This window comes from Chiloscyllium plagiosum, unplaced genomic scaffold (assembly GCF_037043375.1).
Source record: "Chiloscyllium plagiosum isolate Xiang-an unplaced genomic scaffold, Cpla_swu_hap1 HiC_scaffold_23, whole genome shotgun sequence".
NCBI classification, from domain to species: Eukaryota; Metazoa; Chordata; class Chondrichthyes; order Orectolobiformes; family Hemiscylliidae; genus Chiloscyllium; species Chiloscyllium plagiosum.
In genome coordinates, this window is record NW_028270161.1 from 31436950 (window position 1) to 31459042 (window position 22093).

Sequence of the window (22093 nt, forward strand, 5' to 3'; positions counted from 1 at the left end):
CGAGCTTGTTATCTACAAATGTCAGTAGCATTCTTCACTTCAATACAAGTATTTCAGGATACATAATTTAAAACAAATATAACTTTGTTAATAATATTTTGCATCAATATAATTATTATACTTTTGAATTACTTTTCTAAGGATTATTATCAGTTCCTTTTCTTTTCAAGAATAGAATATATTCCAGAAATCCTTCAGGGGATGCTTTTTGAGATTTCCAAAGCTACGGATAGTAAATATTAATTCACAAATGTTAAGTCACAGATCTGTGTGGAAACAGAATTCCAGTCACTATTATCCAATCACTCCATAAACAAGAACTGGATATCGAAACAAACTGGAATGAAAGGCCAAGGTGTACCAATTCGTAAAACTTCACTTCCAAACATCAACTGAGAAATGAAAAGACTTTCAAAAAAACAGACAAGCAGAAACTGTAAGATGTTTGCTGAGAAAACAGAGGTAGGCAAACACCCACATACTTACATAATAAGCTAAACAGGCAGATAGATGGATGGACACCACAGGGTGATAAATAGCAATGATACAGTGATTAATTACAGGACCCTAATTTTCACCCTCATGCTAATTAAGCAAAACTGCTTCCTGACTTCTTTTTCTTTTTGCTATATGTAGCCATGACAAACAAATAGCTCTCTTTAAGCTTGACGTTTTCCTCCCACATATGTTGGTTATGCTTGCTCAAGCGCTTGTACCAATGATCCTAAATAGCCAACTGAGTCATCAATTTTACTTTGCTCTAATAGCAGACATGACTGTGTTTTAATAGAACAGCATCCTCTAACTAAGTTTGGATTGAGGATGATGGCTTTATTATAGTTTGTTAAAAACCCCAGTCCAACACCGGCATCTCCAAATCATTATTATAGATTAGTTAAATTATTTTGCAAAGTTAACAAATACTGTAGTTCCAGCACAGATCACTGCATCAGATAATAGGCATCAGCATCACTAATAATGTTTAAAAATAAACGCTAAAGTCCCCCAAAGGTCGAAGCATGGGTACTTTCCACAAGGCTACAGTTACCCAGTGCACCATAAAAGCCCAAATGGTGTCAGGTTACACACGATTAGTCTCACATTTCTTGCTTTAATACATTCAGAAGTCATTTATTAAATAACCTCGGAGTTAAATGCAGCTCTCACATCAACATACCTGAGACTTTTATATCCACAGAAAATAGAACTGCATTTTAAATGAGAGTAAAACTGACCAGAAGACCATAAGACATAGGAGCAGAAACTAGGCTATTGAGTCTGCTCCACCATTCAATCATGGCTGATAAGTTTCTCAACCCCATTCTCCCACTTTCTCCCCTTAACACCCAAGAACCTATCTATCTCAGTCTTAAATATACTCAGTGACCTGGCCTCCACAGCCTTCTGTGGCAATGAATTCCATTGACTCACCACTCTCTGGCTAAAGACATTTCTCCTTATCTCTGTTCTAAAAGGTATTCCCTTTATTCCAAGACTGTGCCTTCGGGTCCTAGTCTCTCCAACCAATGGAAAGATCTTCCCAACATCTGCTCTGTCCAGACCATTCAGTGTTCTTTATGTTTCAATTAGAACCCCCCTCATCCTTCAAAACTCCATCAAGTATAGACCCAGAGTGCTCAACCACTCCTCATATGTTAAGTTTTTTCTTTCCTGGGACCATTCTCATAAACCTCCTCTGAACATGCTCCAGGGCTCGTACATTCTTCCTGAGATATGGAGGCCAAAACTGTGCACAATATTCCAAACGTGGTCTGACCAGAGCCTTATAGAGCCTCAGAAGTACTTGTTTTGATATTCAAGTCCTCTCAAAATAAATGCCATCATTGCATTTGCCTTCCTAACTACTGACTCAACTTGCAAGTTTACCTTGAGAGAATCGTGGACTAGAATTCCCAACTCTTTGCACTTCAGACTTCTGATTTTTCTCCCATTTAGAACATAAAACAATACAGCGCAGGACAGGCACTTCGTCCCTCAATGTTGCACCGACATGTGAACAATTCTCAGCTCGTCCCCCTCCACTATCCCATCATCCTCCAAGTGCTTATCCAAGGATTGTTTAAATCTCCCTAATGTGGCTGAGTTAACAACGTTGGCAGGTAGGGCATTCCACACCCTTACCACTCTGAGGAAAGAACCTGCCTCTGACATCTGTCTTAAATCTATCACCCCTCAATTTGTAGTTATGCCCCCTCATACAAGCTGACATCACCATCCTAGGAAAATGACTTTCACTGTCTACCATATCCAATCCTCTGATCATCTTGTATGTCTCTATCAAGTCCCCTCTTAGCCTTCTTCTTTCCAATGAGAACAGACCCAAGTCTCTCAGCCTTTCCTCATAAGACCTTCCCTCCAGACCAGGCAACATCCTCGTAAATCTCTTCTGCACCCTTTCCAATGCTTCCACATCCTTCCCGAAATATGGCGACCAGAACTGTACACAATATTCCAAGTGTGGCTGCACTAACGTTTTGTATAGTTGCTGCATAATATTGCGGCCCCGGAACATAATCCTCCTACAAATGAAACCTAACACACTGTATGCCTTCTTAACAGCAATATCAACCTGGGTAGCAACTTTCAGGGATCTATGTACATGGACTCCAAGATCCCTCTGCACATGCACACTACCAAGAATCTTTCCATTGACCCAGTACTCTGCCTTCCTGTTATTCTTCCTAAAGTGCATCACCTCACGTTTAGCTGCATTGGACTCCGATTGCCACCTTTCAGCCCAATCCTGCAGTTTATCTAAATCCCCCTGCAATCTGTAACATTCTTCGAAACTATCCACTACTCCACTGACTTTAGGGTCATCTGCAAATGTATTAATCCATCCACCTATGCCTGTGTCTAAGTCATTTAGAAAAATGACAAAACAGTAGTGGTCCCAAAACAGATCCTTGAGCCACACCACTAGTAACGGACTCCAGGCTGAATATGTTCCATCAACCACCACCCGCTGCTTTCTTTCAGAAAGCCAGTTTCTAATTCAAACTGCTAAATTACCCTCAATCCCATGCCTCTGCATTTTCTCCAAAAGAAGATAGTCCATGCCTCTATTCTTCATAACAAAGTGTATGATCTTACATTTTCCCACATTGTACTCCATCTGCCACTCTTCGCCCACTCTTCTAAGTTGCCCAATTCATTCTGCATCTCTCCGCCTCCACAATGCTACCTGCCCCTCTATCTATCTTTGTTTCATCTGCAAACTTGGCAGAATGCCCTCAGTTCCTTCATCTAAATAATTAATGTATAAAGTGAGAAGTTGCAGTCCCAACACTGAGCCTTGTGGAATACCACTTGTCACCAGCTGCCACCCTGACAAGGACCCTTTTATCCCCACTCTCTGCTTTCTGTCAGACAGCCAAGCTTCTATCCATGCTAGCATCTTGCCTCTGACACCATAGGTCCTTACCTTACTCAGTAGTCTCCTGTGCAGCACCTTATCAAAGGTCTTCTTGAAGTCCAGGTAGATAACATCCATTGGCTCTCCTTGGTCTAGTCTGCTTGTTACTTCCTTAAAGATTCTAGAAGATTTGTCAGGCATGACCTCCCTTTGATGAAGCTGTGCTGATTTTGCTCTATTTTACCATATACTTCCAAGTATTTAGAAATCTCATCCTTCACAATCATATTATGATATTTGCCTCTTAAGGGTTTCCTCATCTTAAACTCCCTTATCAAGTCTGCCTCATTGTTCAACACTAAATCCAGTATTGTCTGTTCCCTAGTGGGCTCCACCACAAAGTGCTCCAAAAAGTCATCTCATAGACATGCAATATTTCACTGACAGTAAATTGGCCAAGGTGCTTGATGAATACAAGCAAAATTCAGTTTATTTAGAAATACAATTGTGATGGAAATTCAAACTATATATTTTACGTTATTATGGTGGAACAATTCTTCACAAAAGTTTTCTGACGCAAGAGGTGGAAGCAGTGGGATTTTGTTTGCTCTTTCCCATCTGCAATTTAATTCTATTTGCTGAACAAAACCAGACCTGCATCTGCAAGATAGCCACTTACCTATCTGATAATTCTCTGCAATTTACATTAGCTATATATCCAGTCATAACAAGGGAACTGAAGATGTATATTCAGAAAGATTATCCTGCTTGATAGATCAAAATGCATTGGAAGGGTAAACGTCCAAGAACTACAAGTAACAATGCATAGTTTATTGTTTGTATGCTTTGTAATGCCTTTCGCTTTAGATTTTCACACCTAACAATGATCTGAAATGACAAATTTGATTATTGTATGAACAGAGCTAATGCAAAAGCATTGTTAATGTCCATTATTATTTCCAGGATGAACATTGCAAATTACATCTCAGTGACTTAGAAACTGAATTGTATCCAAACCAGTTATCAGTAAACGCGGTGATGACAAATGCAATTAAAATATACTTCCTATTATAGCTGATTTCTCCCAATGCCCCCACATGAGTTTCCAATGTGCCTAATGAAGTGCTGGTGTTGGAATCAGGGGAACAAAGTCAGAAGTTACACGACACGAGGTTACAGTCCAACAGATTTATTTGAAATCACAAGCTTTTGGAATGCCATTCCTTCAACAGGTGCAGACACAATAAACTTGTTGGACTGTAACCTGGTGCCAAGTGACTTCTGATTGTGTCTGATGAAGGCAGAAAACTCCAGCATTTGAGTTGGAAATAAATGTTTAGTAGTAGCCTATGGATTCAATGTGGAACTAGCAGGAACATTCTTCTTCCTAAAGTAAGGAATGTGGAAACAGAGAACATGCCTTTTCTGTGTAAATCTCCACTGATCCCTTTTGTTAGTTGAGGCTGGTCACATTGCTATGGTCATTCACAGCCCAATTTCACAAAGAGACCTGAAATAGACTTAAAGACCCTCGCAACCACAACCCCCAACTCCGCCCCCCCCCCCCCCACTTCCCCACCCCCCGTCCTTCACCTTTCAATATAGATATTTTCTAATCAACCTGCAGAGATGTTACTATACATTTGTGAAGTTATTGGGATTTGAACCTGTATCTCCTGGCACAGAAGTAGGGACACTACAATTGTGATACAAGAACTCTCAAGCTTTCATTGTATGTAGTTACATGCATTTCAACTGTTCACCCTCAACACCAACAGATTGACCCTAGTATGGCACGTGATGCACTTTCATCACAAAATGAACCTGTCACTGCCATTGGACGCAAAATTATTCTTTAATTCATGTAGTGTGATTCAATTTCCATACCTGTGGAATTACAACATATTTCATAAACTTCAGCAGACAAAAACCTATCACAAAATAAAATCTGAATTTATAAACACAATAGCCTGCACTATTATGAAGGCATGTGAAAATTATACACTTTCACAATTTTATGTAATTCTAAATTTTCTTATCAAAGAAAATTTGGCAGGCAAAATGCTACTGGTGTGTTTTCTGCCAATTCATTCATTAATCCAGTCTACCACATCTTCTCTTTATTTTTATGCTATTGACCAGCACTGAATCTACACTTCCCAAATCAAGAATCGATTCAAATGCCTATGTCCAAAGAAGTGGTTTTCTCAGAGGGAACATATTTGCTTCTGTCAGAAAATTGAGGTTACAAACTCAACTCTATGTACTTGAGCCCACAACCTAAGCTATTACTTCACAGCAAAATTAATTTAGTCAACTAATGCCAACCTTAAGTGGCATTCTGGCAATGACATCTTTCAGATTAGATATTATGTCAAAGCCTTGTATCTTCTTGCCTGGCAGCACGTCATCATATCACTATTTCCATATCTCCATCACACTCGTTTTACTCAGTTAAGGTTCACATGGGTCCAATTATCAAGAGTTAAGATTACCTCTATTTTGTAAGGTCTTTACAGTTGAAATTAATTTCTAATATATTCTGAAAGTCAAAGAAGTAATAAATATTAATTCATCACTGCCTGGTGTATGTCTTTCATGCTTCATTAATTGGTTTCAGAAATATAAACAGCAGTGACATTATTCTGTTCTTCCAAGATTCCACCTCAGGAACTTGTTAACAAACATATTTTCACACAAGTCAATGCTGCTTTAACACATGTTCAGAGAATTCTTAAAAATCAGAACATTTAAACACTGTCAATGCATTTGCCTTATTTTTCATGATTCATACTGCATGTTTTATATTAGTGACCATCTTGTTATCAGGCTAATTCAGCTCATTACTTCTCTCTTCAGGTAAAATTACCCTCTTCTATCAAGTTCTGCATGTTAAGCATAAGAATGGCACATCTAACCATTCTCACTTCCAAACACAACTTTCACCACCTCATAATTAAATCAGGGAATAAATAAGGAAAATGATAAATAATTCTGTTATTACAATAAGCTGGTTGGAAGCAACAGAAGTATGACAGAGGCAACTGGGTCAAGATTTTCCCAGTGGGCCATGGCATAGTTAGGATGATCAGTCATTATCCAACATAACCAATCAGATCCTAACCCTCACAAAGATGAGGGAAATCTGAGGCTTTCTCAGATTATACACAATTTAGTCCTGCTACAAGATCATTCATCTTCGGCCAAGAATCTGCTTTTGTAGCATAAAAGGCAATATCAAATTCCCTTGGCCTAATCTCATTATCGTTACTCGTCTTGTACTTTAAGATCTTTATATAATTTCAGTAAGATTATGATAGATATCTGGATTAAAAATATTATTTTTTTTAAATACCAGTGTTGATCATCATTCAAATTCAGTTCCCTGCAATAGGCCATAGACACTGACTTCATTATGGAATAGTATTGAACCAATGGAGGAGGAAGATCTAGAGGACCAGAAGAGAGTGGAGCAGGACTAGAAGATCAGAAGTTTGTGCCTTATTCAATAGTGACTGAGTGACATTGAGATGCAATTTGGGATATCCGTGAGCAACTTTGACCTCTCTTCTTCCCTATAGGAACAACCACTATAGTTGCCTTGCCATAAGTGTTCCCCACGGACGTAAGTCACTGAGGCCTAGTACAGCTGAGCAAATTTCTCCCCAGCTATAAATAAGTGGAAATAAATAATTTAACATTTAATACTTGGTATGGAATTTCAAAGATGGGTGTGATTGAATTACCAAATGATTTTGAATCTGGAATTTTAAAGTTATGAATCCTGTTCAGTCACCAAATTTGATTAATGCAAATAATAGTTGTGATTACACAAGGTAGCTATTTGTCTGAAGGCATGTAAAAATAAAGATATACTCTTTCCATTTGGGGTTATCACAATATAGGACCACATCACTGAATCAAGACATACAAAATTGCAATAATTCTACCATATAAGAAGTATGTCTACCACCTTCTTGAAAATATTCACTGTGGCAAAAAAGTAATGTATTCTTAAAGGGTATTACGTATTATATACAATGATCTAAGAGATGGGATTGAGATACACAGCAGTACAATTATTCCTTAATCTTGAAGCCACAGTGTCCAGCTGTGGGTTCTTTGGCACTGACATTCAGCTGCTGCAGCAAGGTGAGTTTAGGTTGCTGGGTGAAGGGTGCTATACTTCAACTGGGGCCAGGTCCTTCCATTAAAACCACAGTCTGGCTGAAAGGTTGATGGCAGATCAGAACAGTATGAAGCTCATATCCCACCTTAGTTAGATGAGAACATTCTTAAACTTTGTTTGAAATTTATTATCTAGATGTGGTGGCCACAGCTAGCATCGTGAAAGGCAGAGTAAATGCAAGCCTTTCTTTCTAGTGATTGCATACAAAAGTATGGCTAGCTCCATCACCGGAAAGGACCTTAGTGTAAAACATATTAATGTGAGACAGACAGACAGACGAGATAGGAGAGAGAGAGAGAGAGAGAGAGAGAGAGAGAGAGACAGAGAGAGAGAGAGAGAGAGAGAGAGAGAGAGAGATAGATAGATAGATATACGGACAGACGGACCAGTACAGCACAGCATAGGCCCTTCAGCCCTCAATGTTGTGCCGACCTTTTACCCTACTCAATATCAAGCTAATCTACATATCCTTCATTTTACAATCTTCAGGTGCCTATGCAAGAGTCACTTAAATGACCCTAATGTATCTGACTCTAATACTATTGCTGGTACTGCATTCCACACACCCACAACTCAGTGTAAAGAAGGTACCTCTGACATCCCCCCACAAATCTTCCTCCAATCACCTTAAAATATAGCCATTTCCACTCTGGGAAAAAGTCTCTGGCTATCCACTCTAACTATGCCTCTCATTATCTTGTACACCTCTATCAAATCACCTCTCAACTTTCTTCGCTCCAATGAAAAAAGCCTCAGCTCCCTCAATCTCTCTTCATAAAACATGCCTTCTAGTCCAAGAAGCGCCCTGGGAAATCTCCTCTGCACCCTCTCTAAAGCTTCCACTTCATTCCTATAATGAGGCAACCAGAACTGAACACATTATTCCAAGTGCGGTCTAACCAGGGCTTTACAGAGCTGCACATAACCTCATGGCTCTTAAACTCAATCCCCCTGCTTTGAAAGCCAACACACCAGATGCCTTATTAACAACCCTATCAAGGTGGGTGGCAACTTTGAGGGATCTATGGATGTGGACCTCAAGATCCCTCTGTTCCTCCACACTGCCTTTAACCCTGTAATCTGCATTCAAACTCAACCTTCCAAAATGAATCACTTCACACTTTTCAAGGTAGAACTCCATCTGCCACTTCTTAGCCCAGCTCTGCATCCTGTCAATGTCCCATTTTAAACTTACAACAGCCCTCCACACTATCCACAACTCCACCAAGCTTCGTGTCATTGACAAACTTACCAACCCACCCTTCCACTTCCTCATCCAAGTAATTTATAAAAATCACAAATAGCAGAGGTCCCAGAACAGATCCCTGCGGAACACCACTGGTCACCGAGCTCCAGGCTGAATAATTTCAATCAACTATCACTCTCTGTCTTCTATGGGCCAGCCAATTCTGTATCCTCTATCCCATGCCTCCTTACTTTCTGAATGAGTCTACCATAGGGAAACTTATAAAATGCCTTGCTAAAATCCATATATACCACATCCACTGCTCTACCTTTGTCACATCCTCAAGGAATTCAATAAGGTTTGAAAGGCATGACCAGCCTCTCAAAGCCATGCTGACTACCTCAATTCAAACTATGATTTTCCAAATAATCATAAATCCTATCTCTCAGAATCCTTTCCAATAATTTGCCCACCACCGACATAACACTGACTAGTCTGTAATTACCAGGGTTATCCCTATTCCCTTTCTTGAACAAGGAAATTACATTTGCCACCTTCCAATCATCAGGTACTACTCCAGTGGACAGTGAGGATGCAAAGATCATCGCCAGAGGCACAGCAATCTCTTCTCTCACTTCCGGTAAAACCTTGGGTATATCCCATCTGGCCCATGACTTACCTATTCTCATGTTTTTTTCAAACTTTCCAGCACATCTTCCTACTTAACATCAACCTGTTCGAGCATGTCAACCTGTTTCATGCTGTCCTCACAAATAACAAGATCCCTCTCATTAGGGAAAATTGAAGCAAAGTATTCATTAAGGACCTGCCTACCTCCTCAGACTCCAGGCACAGGTTCCCTCCACTATCCCTGATTGGCCCTACCCTCATTCTGATCATCCTCTTGTTCCTCAAATAAGTGTAGAATACCTTGGGGCTTTCTGTAATTGTACCCGCTAAAGCTTTTTCATGCCCTCTTCTCGCTCTCCTATGTCCATTCCTCAGTTCCTTCTTGACCACCTTGTAACCCTCTAGAGCCCTGTCTGATCCTTGCCTCCTCAACCTTAAGTAAGCTTCCGTCTTCCTCTTGACTAGATGAACCACATCTCTTATCATCCAAGGTACCTTCACTCTACCATCCCCTCCTTGAATCACTGGGACAAACCTATCCAGTACTCACAGCAAATGCTCCCTAAACAATCTCCACATTTCTGTCGTGCATTTCCCTGAGAATATCTGTTCCCAATTTATGCTCCACAGTTCCTGCCTAATAGCATTGAAATTCCCCCTCCCCCAATTAAATACGTTCCCATACCATTTGCTCTTATCCCTCTCCATAATTATAGTAAAGCTCAGGGAGTTGTGACCACTATCACCAAAATGCTCTCCCACAGAGAGATCTGACATCTGACCTGGTTTGTTGCCAAGCACTAAATCCAATATGGCCTCCCCTCTAGTTGGACTACCTACATATTGAGTCAGAATCCTCCCTGTACACACTTGACAAAGTCTGCTCCATCCAAACTATTTGCACCAAGGAGGTTCCAATCAATATTTAGGAAGTTAACGTCACCCATGACAGCAACACTGTTACTTCTGCACCATTCCAAAATCTGCCTCCCAGTCTGCTCCTCAGTGTCTCTGTTGCTACTGAGGAAGCCAAAGAGAACTTCCAATAAAGTTTCCTCTTTCTGACTTCCACCCGTACTGACTCAATAGTCAAACCCTCCTCAACGACCTCCCTTTCTGCAGATGTGCCACTTGCCCACCACTTAACTCCACACACACACACACGCTCAGTGTGTGTGTGTGTGGAGTTAAGTGGTGGGCAAGTGGCACATCTGCAGAAAGGGAGGTCGTTGAGGAGGGTTTGACTATTGAGTCAGTACGGGTGGAAGTCAGAAAGAGGAAACTTTATTGGAAGTTCTCTTTGGCTTCCTCAGTAGCAACAGAGACACTGAGGAGACACTGAGCGTGTGTGTGTGTGCATGCACATAGAGAGAGAGAGAGAGAGAGAACCTTTGTGCTTCTGTGTGTGTGTGTGTGTGTGTGTGAGAGAGAGACACTGTGTGTGTGTGTGTGACTGAGTGAGTGAGAAAGGTGAGAGAAAAAAAGAGAAAGAGAGTCACATATAAAACAGACTGAATCAGAATGGTTCATTTACTAACAGAATAAAATGAGGAAACCAGTTGACAGCTTCAGTTCATGTGGATTCTAAACTTATTTTGTTTTAAACCGAATTCTCAAGCTTCGACAGTGAGATTTGAACACATTAATCCACAATCATAACTACCTTATTTCTGGACTGAAGGGGAAGATAAATTTATGAAATAAAATCCAAGCAAATGAATTTTTCTTTTCTTTAGCAAAAAGGGCAAAGTGATCTCTGAGAAGATACAGGGTTAGAGATCGAAAAACTGCGGACGCTGGAATCCAAAGTAGACAAGCTGAAGGCTGGAAGAGCGCAGCACGCCAAGCAGCATTAGGAGGTTGAGAAATCAACATTTCAGGTATAACCCTTCTTCAGGATTAGGTGTGGGGTATAGGAAGCTATAGATAAAACCGGGGGACGGGTAGCAGAATGGTGAGGTAGTGATAAGTGAACACAGGTAGTGGTACAACCTGGTTGGTCAATGGGAGGGATGAATTCAATTGGTAGCTGGAAGGAATGGGGGTGGGGGGGGAGGAGGTGGGGCTGGAAAGGGAGTAGGGGGATGGGTGGGAAGGTTATTTAAAATTCAAGAACTTAGTGTTGAGTCCTCCAGGCAAAAGCTGCCCAGGCAGAAGATAAGATGTTATTCCTCCAATTTGGAGCCTGATTCACCATGGCAATGGAGGAGGCCAAGGATGGATATGTCAGAGAGGGAGTGGGAAGGGGAATTGAAATGGCGGTAACTGGAGGTCAGGCTGGCTGTTTCGGACCCAGCGACAATATTCGCTGAACCGATCACCAAGTGTACATTGGATCTCACCGATATAGAGAAGACCACATTGAGAGCACTGTCTCACCTGGAAGGACGGTTTGTGGCCTGGGATGGAGGTGAGGGGAGTGGTATACAGGCATTATTGCATGTTTTTTCACTTATCGGAAGGTAGCGGGGAGGGTTGGAGGGGTTGGTGGGGAATGTAAACCAGGGAGTAGCAAAGGGAAGGTCCTTGCAGAAGGCAGAGCAAGGTGGGGGAGGGGAAGATGTTCTTGATGGTGGGGACTAATTAGAGTTGGTGGAAATGCTTGGGGATGACACGTTGGATGCAGTGGCTGTTGGAGTGGCAAGTGAGGACAAATAGGACCCAGTCTTTTACATTTGAAGGCAAGGTGTTTTAGAGCAGTGGAGCAGGGAATGGAGAAGGTGCAGCAGAGGGCCGTCTGGTTGACAGAGGGGGGAAGCCACGTTGTTTGAAATAGGAGGACATCTGGAATGCTTGGGGGTGGAATGTCTCCTCGTCTGAGCAGATGCGATGGAGGCAGAGGATTTGGGTAAAGAGGGTGGAATTTTTGCAGGATACAAGGTGGGAGGAGGTGTAGTCCAGATAGCTATGGGGGTGAGGGGATTGGTGTGCAGGCAGTATTGCATCTTTTTTTGCTTACGGGGAAGATAGCGAGGAGGGTTGGAGGGGTTGGTGGGGAATGTGGCGCGAACCAGGGAGTTTATGGTAAATGTTGGTCCATAAACTGTCGCCAAAGATGGAAATGCAGAGGTCAAGAAAGGGGAGAGAGGTGTCTGAGATAGACCATGTGAATTTGAGGATGGGGTGGAAGTTGTGGGCAATGTCAATGAACTGCTCCAGTTCAGCCCGGGTGCAGCATGCAGCACCGATGCAGTCATTGATATAACGGCAGAAGAGTTTGGAAGAATGCCTGTGTACGTAATGGAGGGAGACTATTCGACATAACCGACAAAGAGGCAGGTGTAGCTAGGGCTCACACAAGTGCCCATGGCCTCTCCCTGAATTTGGAGAAAGTGGGAAGAATTGAAGGAAACGTTGTTGAGGGTGAGGATTAATTCAGCACTGGCAGTCAACTGTAAGCTTTTCTTTATACTTCCACAAATTAGTAAGCAAGTACAGAAAAATAAAACCTTATTTAATCTTCAAGCACATGCCCTCCACAGATCATTCAGAATTTTCCCTGTCAGTCAGAGTCTTACCCAACTTCATGAGATGAGGGAAATTATGATATGAAAATAAATAGATGCTAGCTCTCTAGCTCAGAACCTCAATATTTCTTCCAATTTCTATCTGGTTATGTTGCCTCTGTAGGATATGTAACTGTGCTGTATACAAAGGTGAGAAAGTCATGTAGCATTTTAATCTCAGAGACATTAAGTCAGATCTAGGATTGGTAGTGAAAAGGAGACAGGAATAGGTGGCAGCATATGTTGGTAGGAATGTTGGTACAAAGAATGGTCAGTATGAAGTGAGGGAGAAAAGAAGTAACGTGTCTTGATGAAGGGTGGGAGGTGATTCATATTGCCAACATTAAGTGAAGGAGGCAAGAGGAAAAACATCCACAGCAGATCAAAATAGAGAAAGGAAGAGCTGAGTCAATTTGAACTGAGGGATCGGCAAGGAGAGTGCTGGTTGGAATTGACAGTGGGAAAGAATTTATGTAGGAACTGAACAGGTAGGATTAAAGGCCCCTGAGACTTGGAGCAATGGAGTTGAATAATAGCATCAACAAGGGAAGAAAATGTTAGCTTAAAATAAGGAATGATGGGTGAATGAATGCCAGTGTGAACAGCAGAGCAGAGATTAGCAGCAACAACAGAAGGGACTGGGTTGAAGAATGGCAGTGTGAATTGCAAAAGGAAAGGGAAACCAATGCCATGTAGACAGAGGACAAAAAGTGCTTCTGTGAAAGGGGTGAGGCAGAGGAAAACTGTTTCCATGCTGCTAGCACAAAATATAAATAATCTTAAATTTAACATCAAATCCCATAGCAAGTACCAATACATGCCCACAATTGCCCTCTAATCCTATGAAAGAAATTAGGCAGAAATTGCCACAGTTTTTGCTATAAACTTCCACAATACAAGCGAAGGAACACTGCATATATCTCCTGTCAAAACTTCAACAACATTGTGTCCTATTGCAATGTAGGTGTGCCTACATCATAAGTTTATATATTTTTTGAGTTGTATGCCCTCATGAAGCTACAGGTCAATTTTTGATAGTTTTCTGCAGGTACATGAATAGGCATATGGATCACAATGATAATATATGCCATCGGTCTTCAATTGTTATGCAACAAACCTGTGTGATATCAACTGAACCTTACAATAACACTGGCGAGTGACATTCCACTGATCACATAAACCTGGATCCAGCAGTGTGCAAAATGTAAGCATAGTGAAGATGAATGTCATAGTGGTAATATTACTGGACCAGTAATCCAGACCAGGGAGCTAATGATCGGGGAGCATTGATTTAAATCTCACTATAACAGATGATGAAATTTGAATTCAGTGGAAAAAAAAGTCTGGAATTTAGTGGAGGATAAAGGTAACAATGTAACGGCTAAGAATTGTTGTAAAAACCCATCTGATTCACTAATGTCTCATTTGGGGAAGGAACCTGGTTCACACAATGTGGTTGACTCTTAATTACCCTCTGAGCAATTAGGGATGAGCAATCAATTCTAAATGTTTCAGGGTCACTGACCCTGAAAATGTTAACTCTGCTTTCCATCCATAGATATGTCGGAGGCTGAGGGATGACCTTACAGAGGTCTAGGAGATCATGAGACGCATGGATAGGGTGAATAGACAAGGTTTTTTCCCCAGGATAAGGGAGACCAAAACTAAAGAGGAAAAAAGTTTTAAGATGGGGGGGGGGGAAAGATTTCAATGGGACCGAAAGAGCAACTTTTTCACGCGGAAAGTAGTGTATGTATGGAGTGAGTTGCCAGAGGAAGTGATGGAGACTGGGACAATTATAACATTTAAAAGGCATCTGGAAGGGTACATGAATAGGAAGGGTTTAGAGGGATATGGGCCAAGTACTGGCAAATGGAACTAGATTAATTTAAAATATCTGGTTAGCATGAATGTATTGGACTGAAGGGTCTGTTTCCATGCTGTATACCTCTGTGACTCTATGACTCTAACCTACCAGACCTGCGGAGTTTTCCAGCAATTACTATTTTGTTAGCAATAAGTTCTAACCTAGCTAGTGATGCACACATGAATGAATAAATAAAACTGATCACTGATCTCTATTCAAATGCTCATATATTCTTAAACAAACATTTATTGTGCTGTTTACATTTATGGAAGAGGTTTCAAATCACATTTCATATGTCTGCTACTCTGTTTATAAAAGATATTTTAATCTCTTGTTTTATACGAAAAGGGCCCCTTATTCAAATCTTGGCTCTATCTCTATGATCCAGAAGTCAGAGATTGGGTCATCAGCTCAGAAGTGTCCATCTATAGCGCTGTTGTGTGGTTATAATGACACCTGTTAATACTGCCTCCCTATGTCCATTACAATGTTCATTTGTATTGACTTAATCTGTAAAACCATAATGGTATTTTACATTATTATTGATATATTGTCAGTGTAATATTCTGTACTCAAATCAAAGAAACTTAATGCTAGATATTGGAAAGCACAGATGAATCTCACTAAAAGACACCAAGCCGGTTTCTTCTCAACGTGGCGAACCTTTCAGGACTTAGTTGTAAAATAAAGAGATAAACTCTGGGGTTGAGTGGGGCTTCTCAGCCCTGACAATACTGTCTGCTTCTTCCCTGCAGATGCCCTAGAACCAGTACCTATATAATGAACGGTTGTTCTGACCCCTCTACCCATTACAACAACAACTTACGACTTAAGTAGCATCTTTAACATGATGAAATGATGGGAGGAGCTTCAAAAGAACATTATCAAACAAATTTGCCTGTGTTATATTAACAGATATTCATTAGCCAAAACCTTGATCTAAGGTGTTGAGTTTGAGGTGCATATTAAAGGAGATTCGAAAGTCAGAGAAAAGCAAGATTTAGAGAAAATTCCAGTGCTTAGATGCAAGGCAGGCAAAGTCACAGCCACCAATCATGAAATCGGGGAAGTGCTCGAGTGTAGGAGTCTTGGAGGTTTATCAGGCTGAGATCAGAAAGTAGTTTTGTTTTGAGTCTTTCTACACAGCAACCTTTGGTTTTAATTGGTGTGATGGTAAACTTAATCAAACAGTTTCCTCGCAACTATGCCATATAACCTCAAACCTAAAATTTGCCTTAATTAGTGTTATCAAAAGTTAAAAACAAACAAAACAAAACTTGAAATAAATTATTTTGGTCAACTTTCTAGCTTTGAAATAGTTATGCATAACATTTAGTCTTTGTCAAAACTTCCCTCTTGACTCAGTTTTACCCTCTACAATACCTCCTAGTGGAAAGTCCATGGATTAGATTAGATTCCCTACAGTAGGGAAACAGGCCCTTCAGCCCAACAAGTCCACACCGACCCTCTGAAGACTAACCCACCCAGACCCATTTCCCTACCCTATATTTACCCTTAACACTATGGGCAATTTAGCATGGCCAATTCACCATCTTTGAATTGTGGGAGGAAACTGGAGCACCCAGAGGAAACCCACGCAAACACGGGGAGAATGTGCAAATTCCACACATTCAGTCATACAAGGCTGGAATTGAACCCATGTCCCTGGTGCTGTGAGGCAGCAGTGCTAACCACTGAGTCACCGTGCCGGTTTTAAATACTGAAAATACTGATGATTTATAGTGCATTTCTGTTTTATCTTTTAAATAGCTATGTGTCTTTAATTCATACACATCTACCTCTGATATATTACATCTTCCTAAGTTGCTGTAGTAACACTGTACAAGCTGAAAATATTGACTAGTTTTTAAAATAGTATGGCACCAAAAGAAACAGGGACAATGCTTTAAATGTAGATACAAATTCATTTCACATATACATAGTGGACTAGAAAGTTGGCCTGCTATACTACTTAATGGGTTAACAGACAACACCATTGATTGTTGGGACCAGCTGATAACTTCTCTACTTCTATATTTAGGCAACTCAGAGATGGCAGAATAACTCATTCCTAAAATATAGATCTGTACACTTGTGCTAGCTAACAGGTTTAAAAATATACCACAGCAAATTAGCAGGGACAGAGTGATGGCCCCATTCCTACAAGCACTAGTAATGCATAGCATCTGTGGTTAGCTACAAACACATTCTTTACATTCACACTATCAAAGTTAATACAATTTCATGTGGAAACAACCAATCAAGCCTCCTCTAAATAATATACCAGAGACTCTACTGAGATAACTTAAGCACAGCATGTGGCAAGCAGCTGTCACTGAAGGCTTCCTTTAACATAGAATATTAACTCTTCAAATACTTGTTCAGAAAAACAGCTTTATTTAATGGTAGGGAAACCAACCTTGGTTTTGAGCAATGTTTGCTTGGCATTTTTTCATCTGATGCCCTTGATATATGCCACTTGTGTCAAACTGGAAGTTAGCAACTGTCTAGTTTCCAGGGTACTTGCCTAAGCATTTGATGTCGCAACTGTACAAAATAATGTCTCCAAGCCAGCTTTCAGAGCCCACTCCAAATTCATTGCCATTAGGCAGTCCTGTACTGCATATGCTCTGCTTAGTTGTACTGACTTTTCACTTGTCTTTTCACCAGATATTAAAAGCACTGCCAAACAATTAACAATTTTTGTTCTGTTTCATGTCTGTGAAAGATGAAAATACTTAAATGGCATTTTATTTCTTGACCTTCTAATACCGCATCTATGGTCAAGAGAGAGCACAGGCAATTGTTCATTAGGCCTTTATCGGTGCTGTCATACAAAGTGAATTCACAGAGGGAATCAACAAGCATTGCTCTCACACACCTCCTAGTGGTTCCCTGTACGGTTCCAAGTTGCAAGAGCCTAAAAACAGGACGCCAGGTTCTACCCCAGTGAACTTATTATGGAGGCAAAGTAACTTTTATAATGGGAAAAATGTGGGAAAGCTTCTTAGAAATCTGCAGCTGCATTGGAATTAATATAAACCATGTAAATAATTCAATTGTGTCTTATTATATCAAATCTAGCAATTTTAAAATAGAATTTGTCATTGGCTTCTATACAGTACAAGCAGAATCCAGCAGGAAGGAGGGGTTATCATGGTGGTAAAATCACTAGTCTAATGTTAATGTTCTAGGGACATGGGGTCAAGTATTATGACGGCAGATGGCAAAATCTGAATTCAATAAATATCTGGAATTAGAGAAAATCACGCCTACGGGTAGCCATGTAAAATTGTCAATGGTTGTAAAATTATTTTTAAAATCTAAATAATAACCAAGACAACTGTAAATCAGAAACAAAAACAAAATTCTGCAGGCAGAGCTCAGCAGAACTGGCAGCATTTTTGGAGAGAAACCAGAGTTAACATTTCAGGTCTGATGATCCTTCCTCAGAACGTCAGAGTTCTGAGGAGGGATCATTGGACCGAAACATTAATTCTGATTTCTCTTTACAACTTCTGTATTTGCAAACAAAATGTAGTGCACTAATAGAAATCTGCTATCCTTCTCTGGCCTGGCCTACATTTGACTACAATACCACAGAAATGTTGCTACCTCTTAATGGACCTCTGGCAATGAATGATGGAAATGTCCCATGACCAAATTTTTTTAAAAGTGGATCAAAATTCAACATTTTAATCATTCGCAATTTGAGGCATTGTTTGTCCAAATTACTTTATTCTGCAATAACCTAAAGAAATGTGTTTATTAATACTACATAGCTTTCAAGCAGAAAACACATGCTCCCAAGTTTCTTGGAGGGATGGAATGAGATGGCTCAGAGTGCTACCAATACAATATTTTACATTTTGCTCATCAAAATGATTCTATTGGCGCCAAAAATGCCTGTGAAGTTTATGCCGCCACGTGCAACTAAAGTGCAGCACAAGATTTGTGTTCTTCAAAGTCAACAACCTGCTAGAACTGTCAATACTGTGGGGAAAAGGTCACATGCCAGACCACCACTGCCCCTGTTACAGCATCACATTCAAACATAAACCTGCTCCCATGGAATTAAAGCCTGGTTCATCATCCGATGGGTTAACTGTATTACCTTAATGAGACTAATCACCATCTATTAATGGAACCGCTTTTATTCTCTGGGATGGGAAGAGAGAGAGAGTTGAAATATATTACTGATTTAACAATGTTGAAAATATTCTATGCTAACCAACAACCAAAAAAGGAAAATGATTGCATGTTTAAAAAAAAACTCAAGAATTTCTATAATTCTGGTTAAGAACAGAACTCCGGACCTACACGTCCTTTTACTTTCTTGTTAGCAAACAGTCTTGTTTTTGGGATTAGTAGGGGGATGGGAAGACGGGGGGAGGGAAGAGACTATAAATGCTATTGCCGTACGTTAACATCACATGCAAGTGACGCAGCAATGCTTTTGAACGTAGTTTATATAATTGTACCTTGTGTTTATAAACAAAGGAAAACGTGTTTAACACCTCTTGGTGAAGACGGCAGTGGCTCCTTTAAGAACTGACGGGATCAATCCCAGTGACAACAGTCACGGCAAACGTTCCCCAAATGATTTACTTTTTTTTTATGAACTTTGGCAACAAGTTTATTGGAGCAACTTGATTGCCCGAATTCAGAAGGGAGAATACAGCAATCCAACTAACCCCCACCCCCCCCCCCCATTCCAATTAAACATGGCAGCCCTGTCTGATTGACATATTACCATCGTTTTAGCCTAAATAGATGCTCACAAACAATAAACTTTTAGGGGTCTGCTTTGTCGTTCAGTAGAGGGTTGGAAGTTGAAAGAGGGCGAGAGATCAACCCAGTAAAGACGTCCAAATGTGTTAAAACTTCTCTGAATCAGTAATCGGTTAGCCAGATCGCAAATGCATCAGAAGATTTTGTTCCCTCTCTACAGCGATCTGTTTAATCAGAGATGCGCCGTGAGATACTGTACAGTACAACACTTCGTGTTGGCAAGCAAAGCAGCCACAGTCAGAGGCACTGGGCAGTGCACACACACACACGCAGTTACAACAAGGACAAGCAGCAAACTGGGTTATTGTTACTTACTCGTTAGCTTGAGGAAAGCTTTCTTGCGATGTACATGATAGCATCAGGCACAACTGTATAACTGCTATTAAACAGAGTGAGCTCCTGCAAGCAGCCATCTTCCACCGTGGATGTATTTTAAAACAAAGTGGGAGGGAAAATAAAAAAAATGCAAAATGAAAATAAATTTGTCCCAAGTTAATGTCAGGAAGAAGAGATTCCAAGAATAGGTTCACAACAGCAACAAATTCTAATAATCCCAAACTATCACATTAGCGGCTGATCTGAAGAGCCGCCATCAGCCCGGGTTCCATCTCCAAACAGCTTAGTTTTGTTTTTGTTTTTTTCTTCTTTTTCTTGGGTTGGGATTTATCCTGGGGCAGTGCAAACTGCTGGTGATCGCCACTGTCCTGGGTACTCAGTCCCCTCCTCCAATTGCCCTGTGAAACCAGTCTCATCAATCCCCTTCGCTCCCCCTCGAGTTTCCATACAAGGAATACCACAGACACACACTCGCTCTCCTCTCGGGGAGCCAGCGGCTGATCGCCTGTCACACAAACATCGCAGTCTAACCCTGGTTTATATCGACGCTGTTAAAGCGAGGTGCTGCGTGCCGAGGTGACGCTTTTAAAGCATTCACAAGGCGGGTTCTCCAATCGCGGCGGTGACTTTCTCGTTCGAAAAGCGTGTTATAAAAAAAACAAAAGAAAGGACTCAAAATTACAGTCTATAGATCAAAATGCACCACCTTCCATACCCTCGAAACGTCAACCCTGAGGTGTGTTTTATACCTTGAGACCAGCTGTTCTGATGTATATGATTGCTGGAAAGAATATCAAAGCTATATTGCAGTGGTTCATTTTTGCATATGACTAAGTTCCAGTTTGCCCTGTGAAGCTGCACAGCGCACGAGATAAAAGCTCATTTTTGAGGGGACGCAGCTCCTGCAAGAATAGAACTTTATCAGCAAATATCCCTTCCATATATTGCACAGAGGAAAAGCTTTTGTTTTTCTTAATTAAGAACTTAAAGAACGGAATCTTGCGGTCTTAAGAGCCTAAGCCTACTGATATGTGCGGTGGCAGAGACAAATATCTTTATAATAAAACCGAAAAGAACTGCGGATGCTGGAAATCAGAAACAAAAAAAATGAAATCGCTGTCAAAGCTCAGTAGGTCTGGCAGCATCTGTGCAGAGAAAGCATAGTTAAAGTTTCGGGTTAGAGTCCCGAGGAAGGGTCACTGGACAGGAAACTTTAACTGATTTCCCTCCACAGATGCTGCCAGACCCACTGAGCTTTTCCAGTAATTTCTGTTTTTGTATATTGAACGTTTCCTGGTTTCAGTGATTCTGTTCAAAAGGCTGCAGCCAGCCCCAGCTCTCTATGTAATCACTCTGAAACTTCCACTTGCACGGTGAGAATGCAGGAGCACCTATTATACTCCAGAAATTACTGTTGGTGATTCCAGTAGGGGTACCTAAATAGATCTGTTTCATATTGTTTGGGCATTTTTTTAGTGCTGACATAGACTAATTTAAAAATATTCAACAGAAAAATATTCTGGAAACATTTGTTCATTCACATCATCCATAACAGTGACTACTCAATCTCTTGGAATGCAAGTGTTTAAACAAAGTTTTAAAATCTTGACTTTCATGAAAGGTATAAATTATATGTATACAATGTTTGTTGGTATGCAACCCTTTCTGCATATCAGGAACATTAACCTCCTTGACCCATTTAAAAGTTTGAAACTTTCTGTCCCAATTCATTTACTTTTATCCTTTTATGTGGTGTGGGTGATAACCAGTATTTATTGCTCATTCCTAATTATCCTTGAGAAGGTGGTATTGGGCCATGTTTGTAAACCAGTGCAGTCCATATGGATTTTAATGCCATGTCAGTGAAACAACAACAATTGTTTTTGTCAATCATTTAGGGGATGTGGGCATTACTGGCTGGCCAGCAGTTATTGCTAGTGGCCCTTGAGAAGGTATTGGTGAACTGCCTTCTTAAACCACTGAGTCCGCATGCTTCTGATAGGCCCACAATGCCTTTATGGAGGGAATTCACAGTGCACAAGATAAAAGCTCATCTCTGACACAGCGACAGTGAAGGAACTGTGATGTATTTATAAGTCAGAATGGGGAGTGGCTCATGTGATAGTGTCCCCTGTTTCTACTGCATTTGTCGTTCTAGACGGAAGTAGGCTTGGAAGGTGCTGTCTCAGGAGCTCTAGTAAATTTCTGCATT

The 22093-nt window shown here is 40.7% G+C and overlaps 1 protein-coding gene across 8 annotated transcripts in view; it reads right to left on the bottom strand.

Moving 5' to 3' along the window:
• cacna2d1 (calcium voltage-gated channel auxiliary subunit alpha2delta 1) overlaps positions 1 to 20395 on the bottom strand; it is a 692512-nt gene extending 672117 nt beyond the window's left edge. For 2 of the 8 annotated variants that reach the window (XM_043713767.2, XM_043713761.2), the window contains exon 1: positions 19861 to 20393. In XM_043713767.2, the coding sequence (XP_043569702.1) occupies positions 19861 to 19958 (98 nt within the window). In that variant the 5' untranslated portion in view covers positions 19959 to 20393. Of the gene's footprint in view, positions 1 to 19860 lie in introns of all 8 variants that reach the window. The other 6 variants (XM_087999531.1, XM_043713765.2, XM_087999530.1 and 3 more) reach the window with 5 other exon arrangements.
• Between the last annotated feature and the right edge of the window lie 1698 nt (positions 20396 to 22093).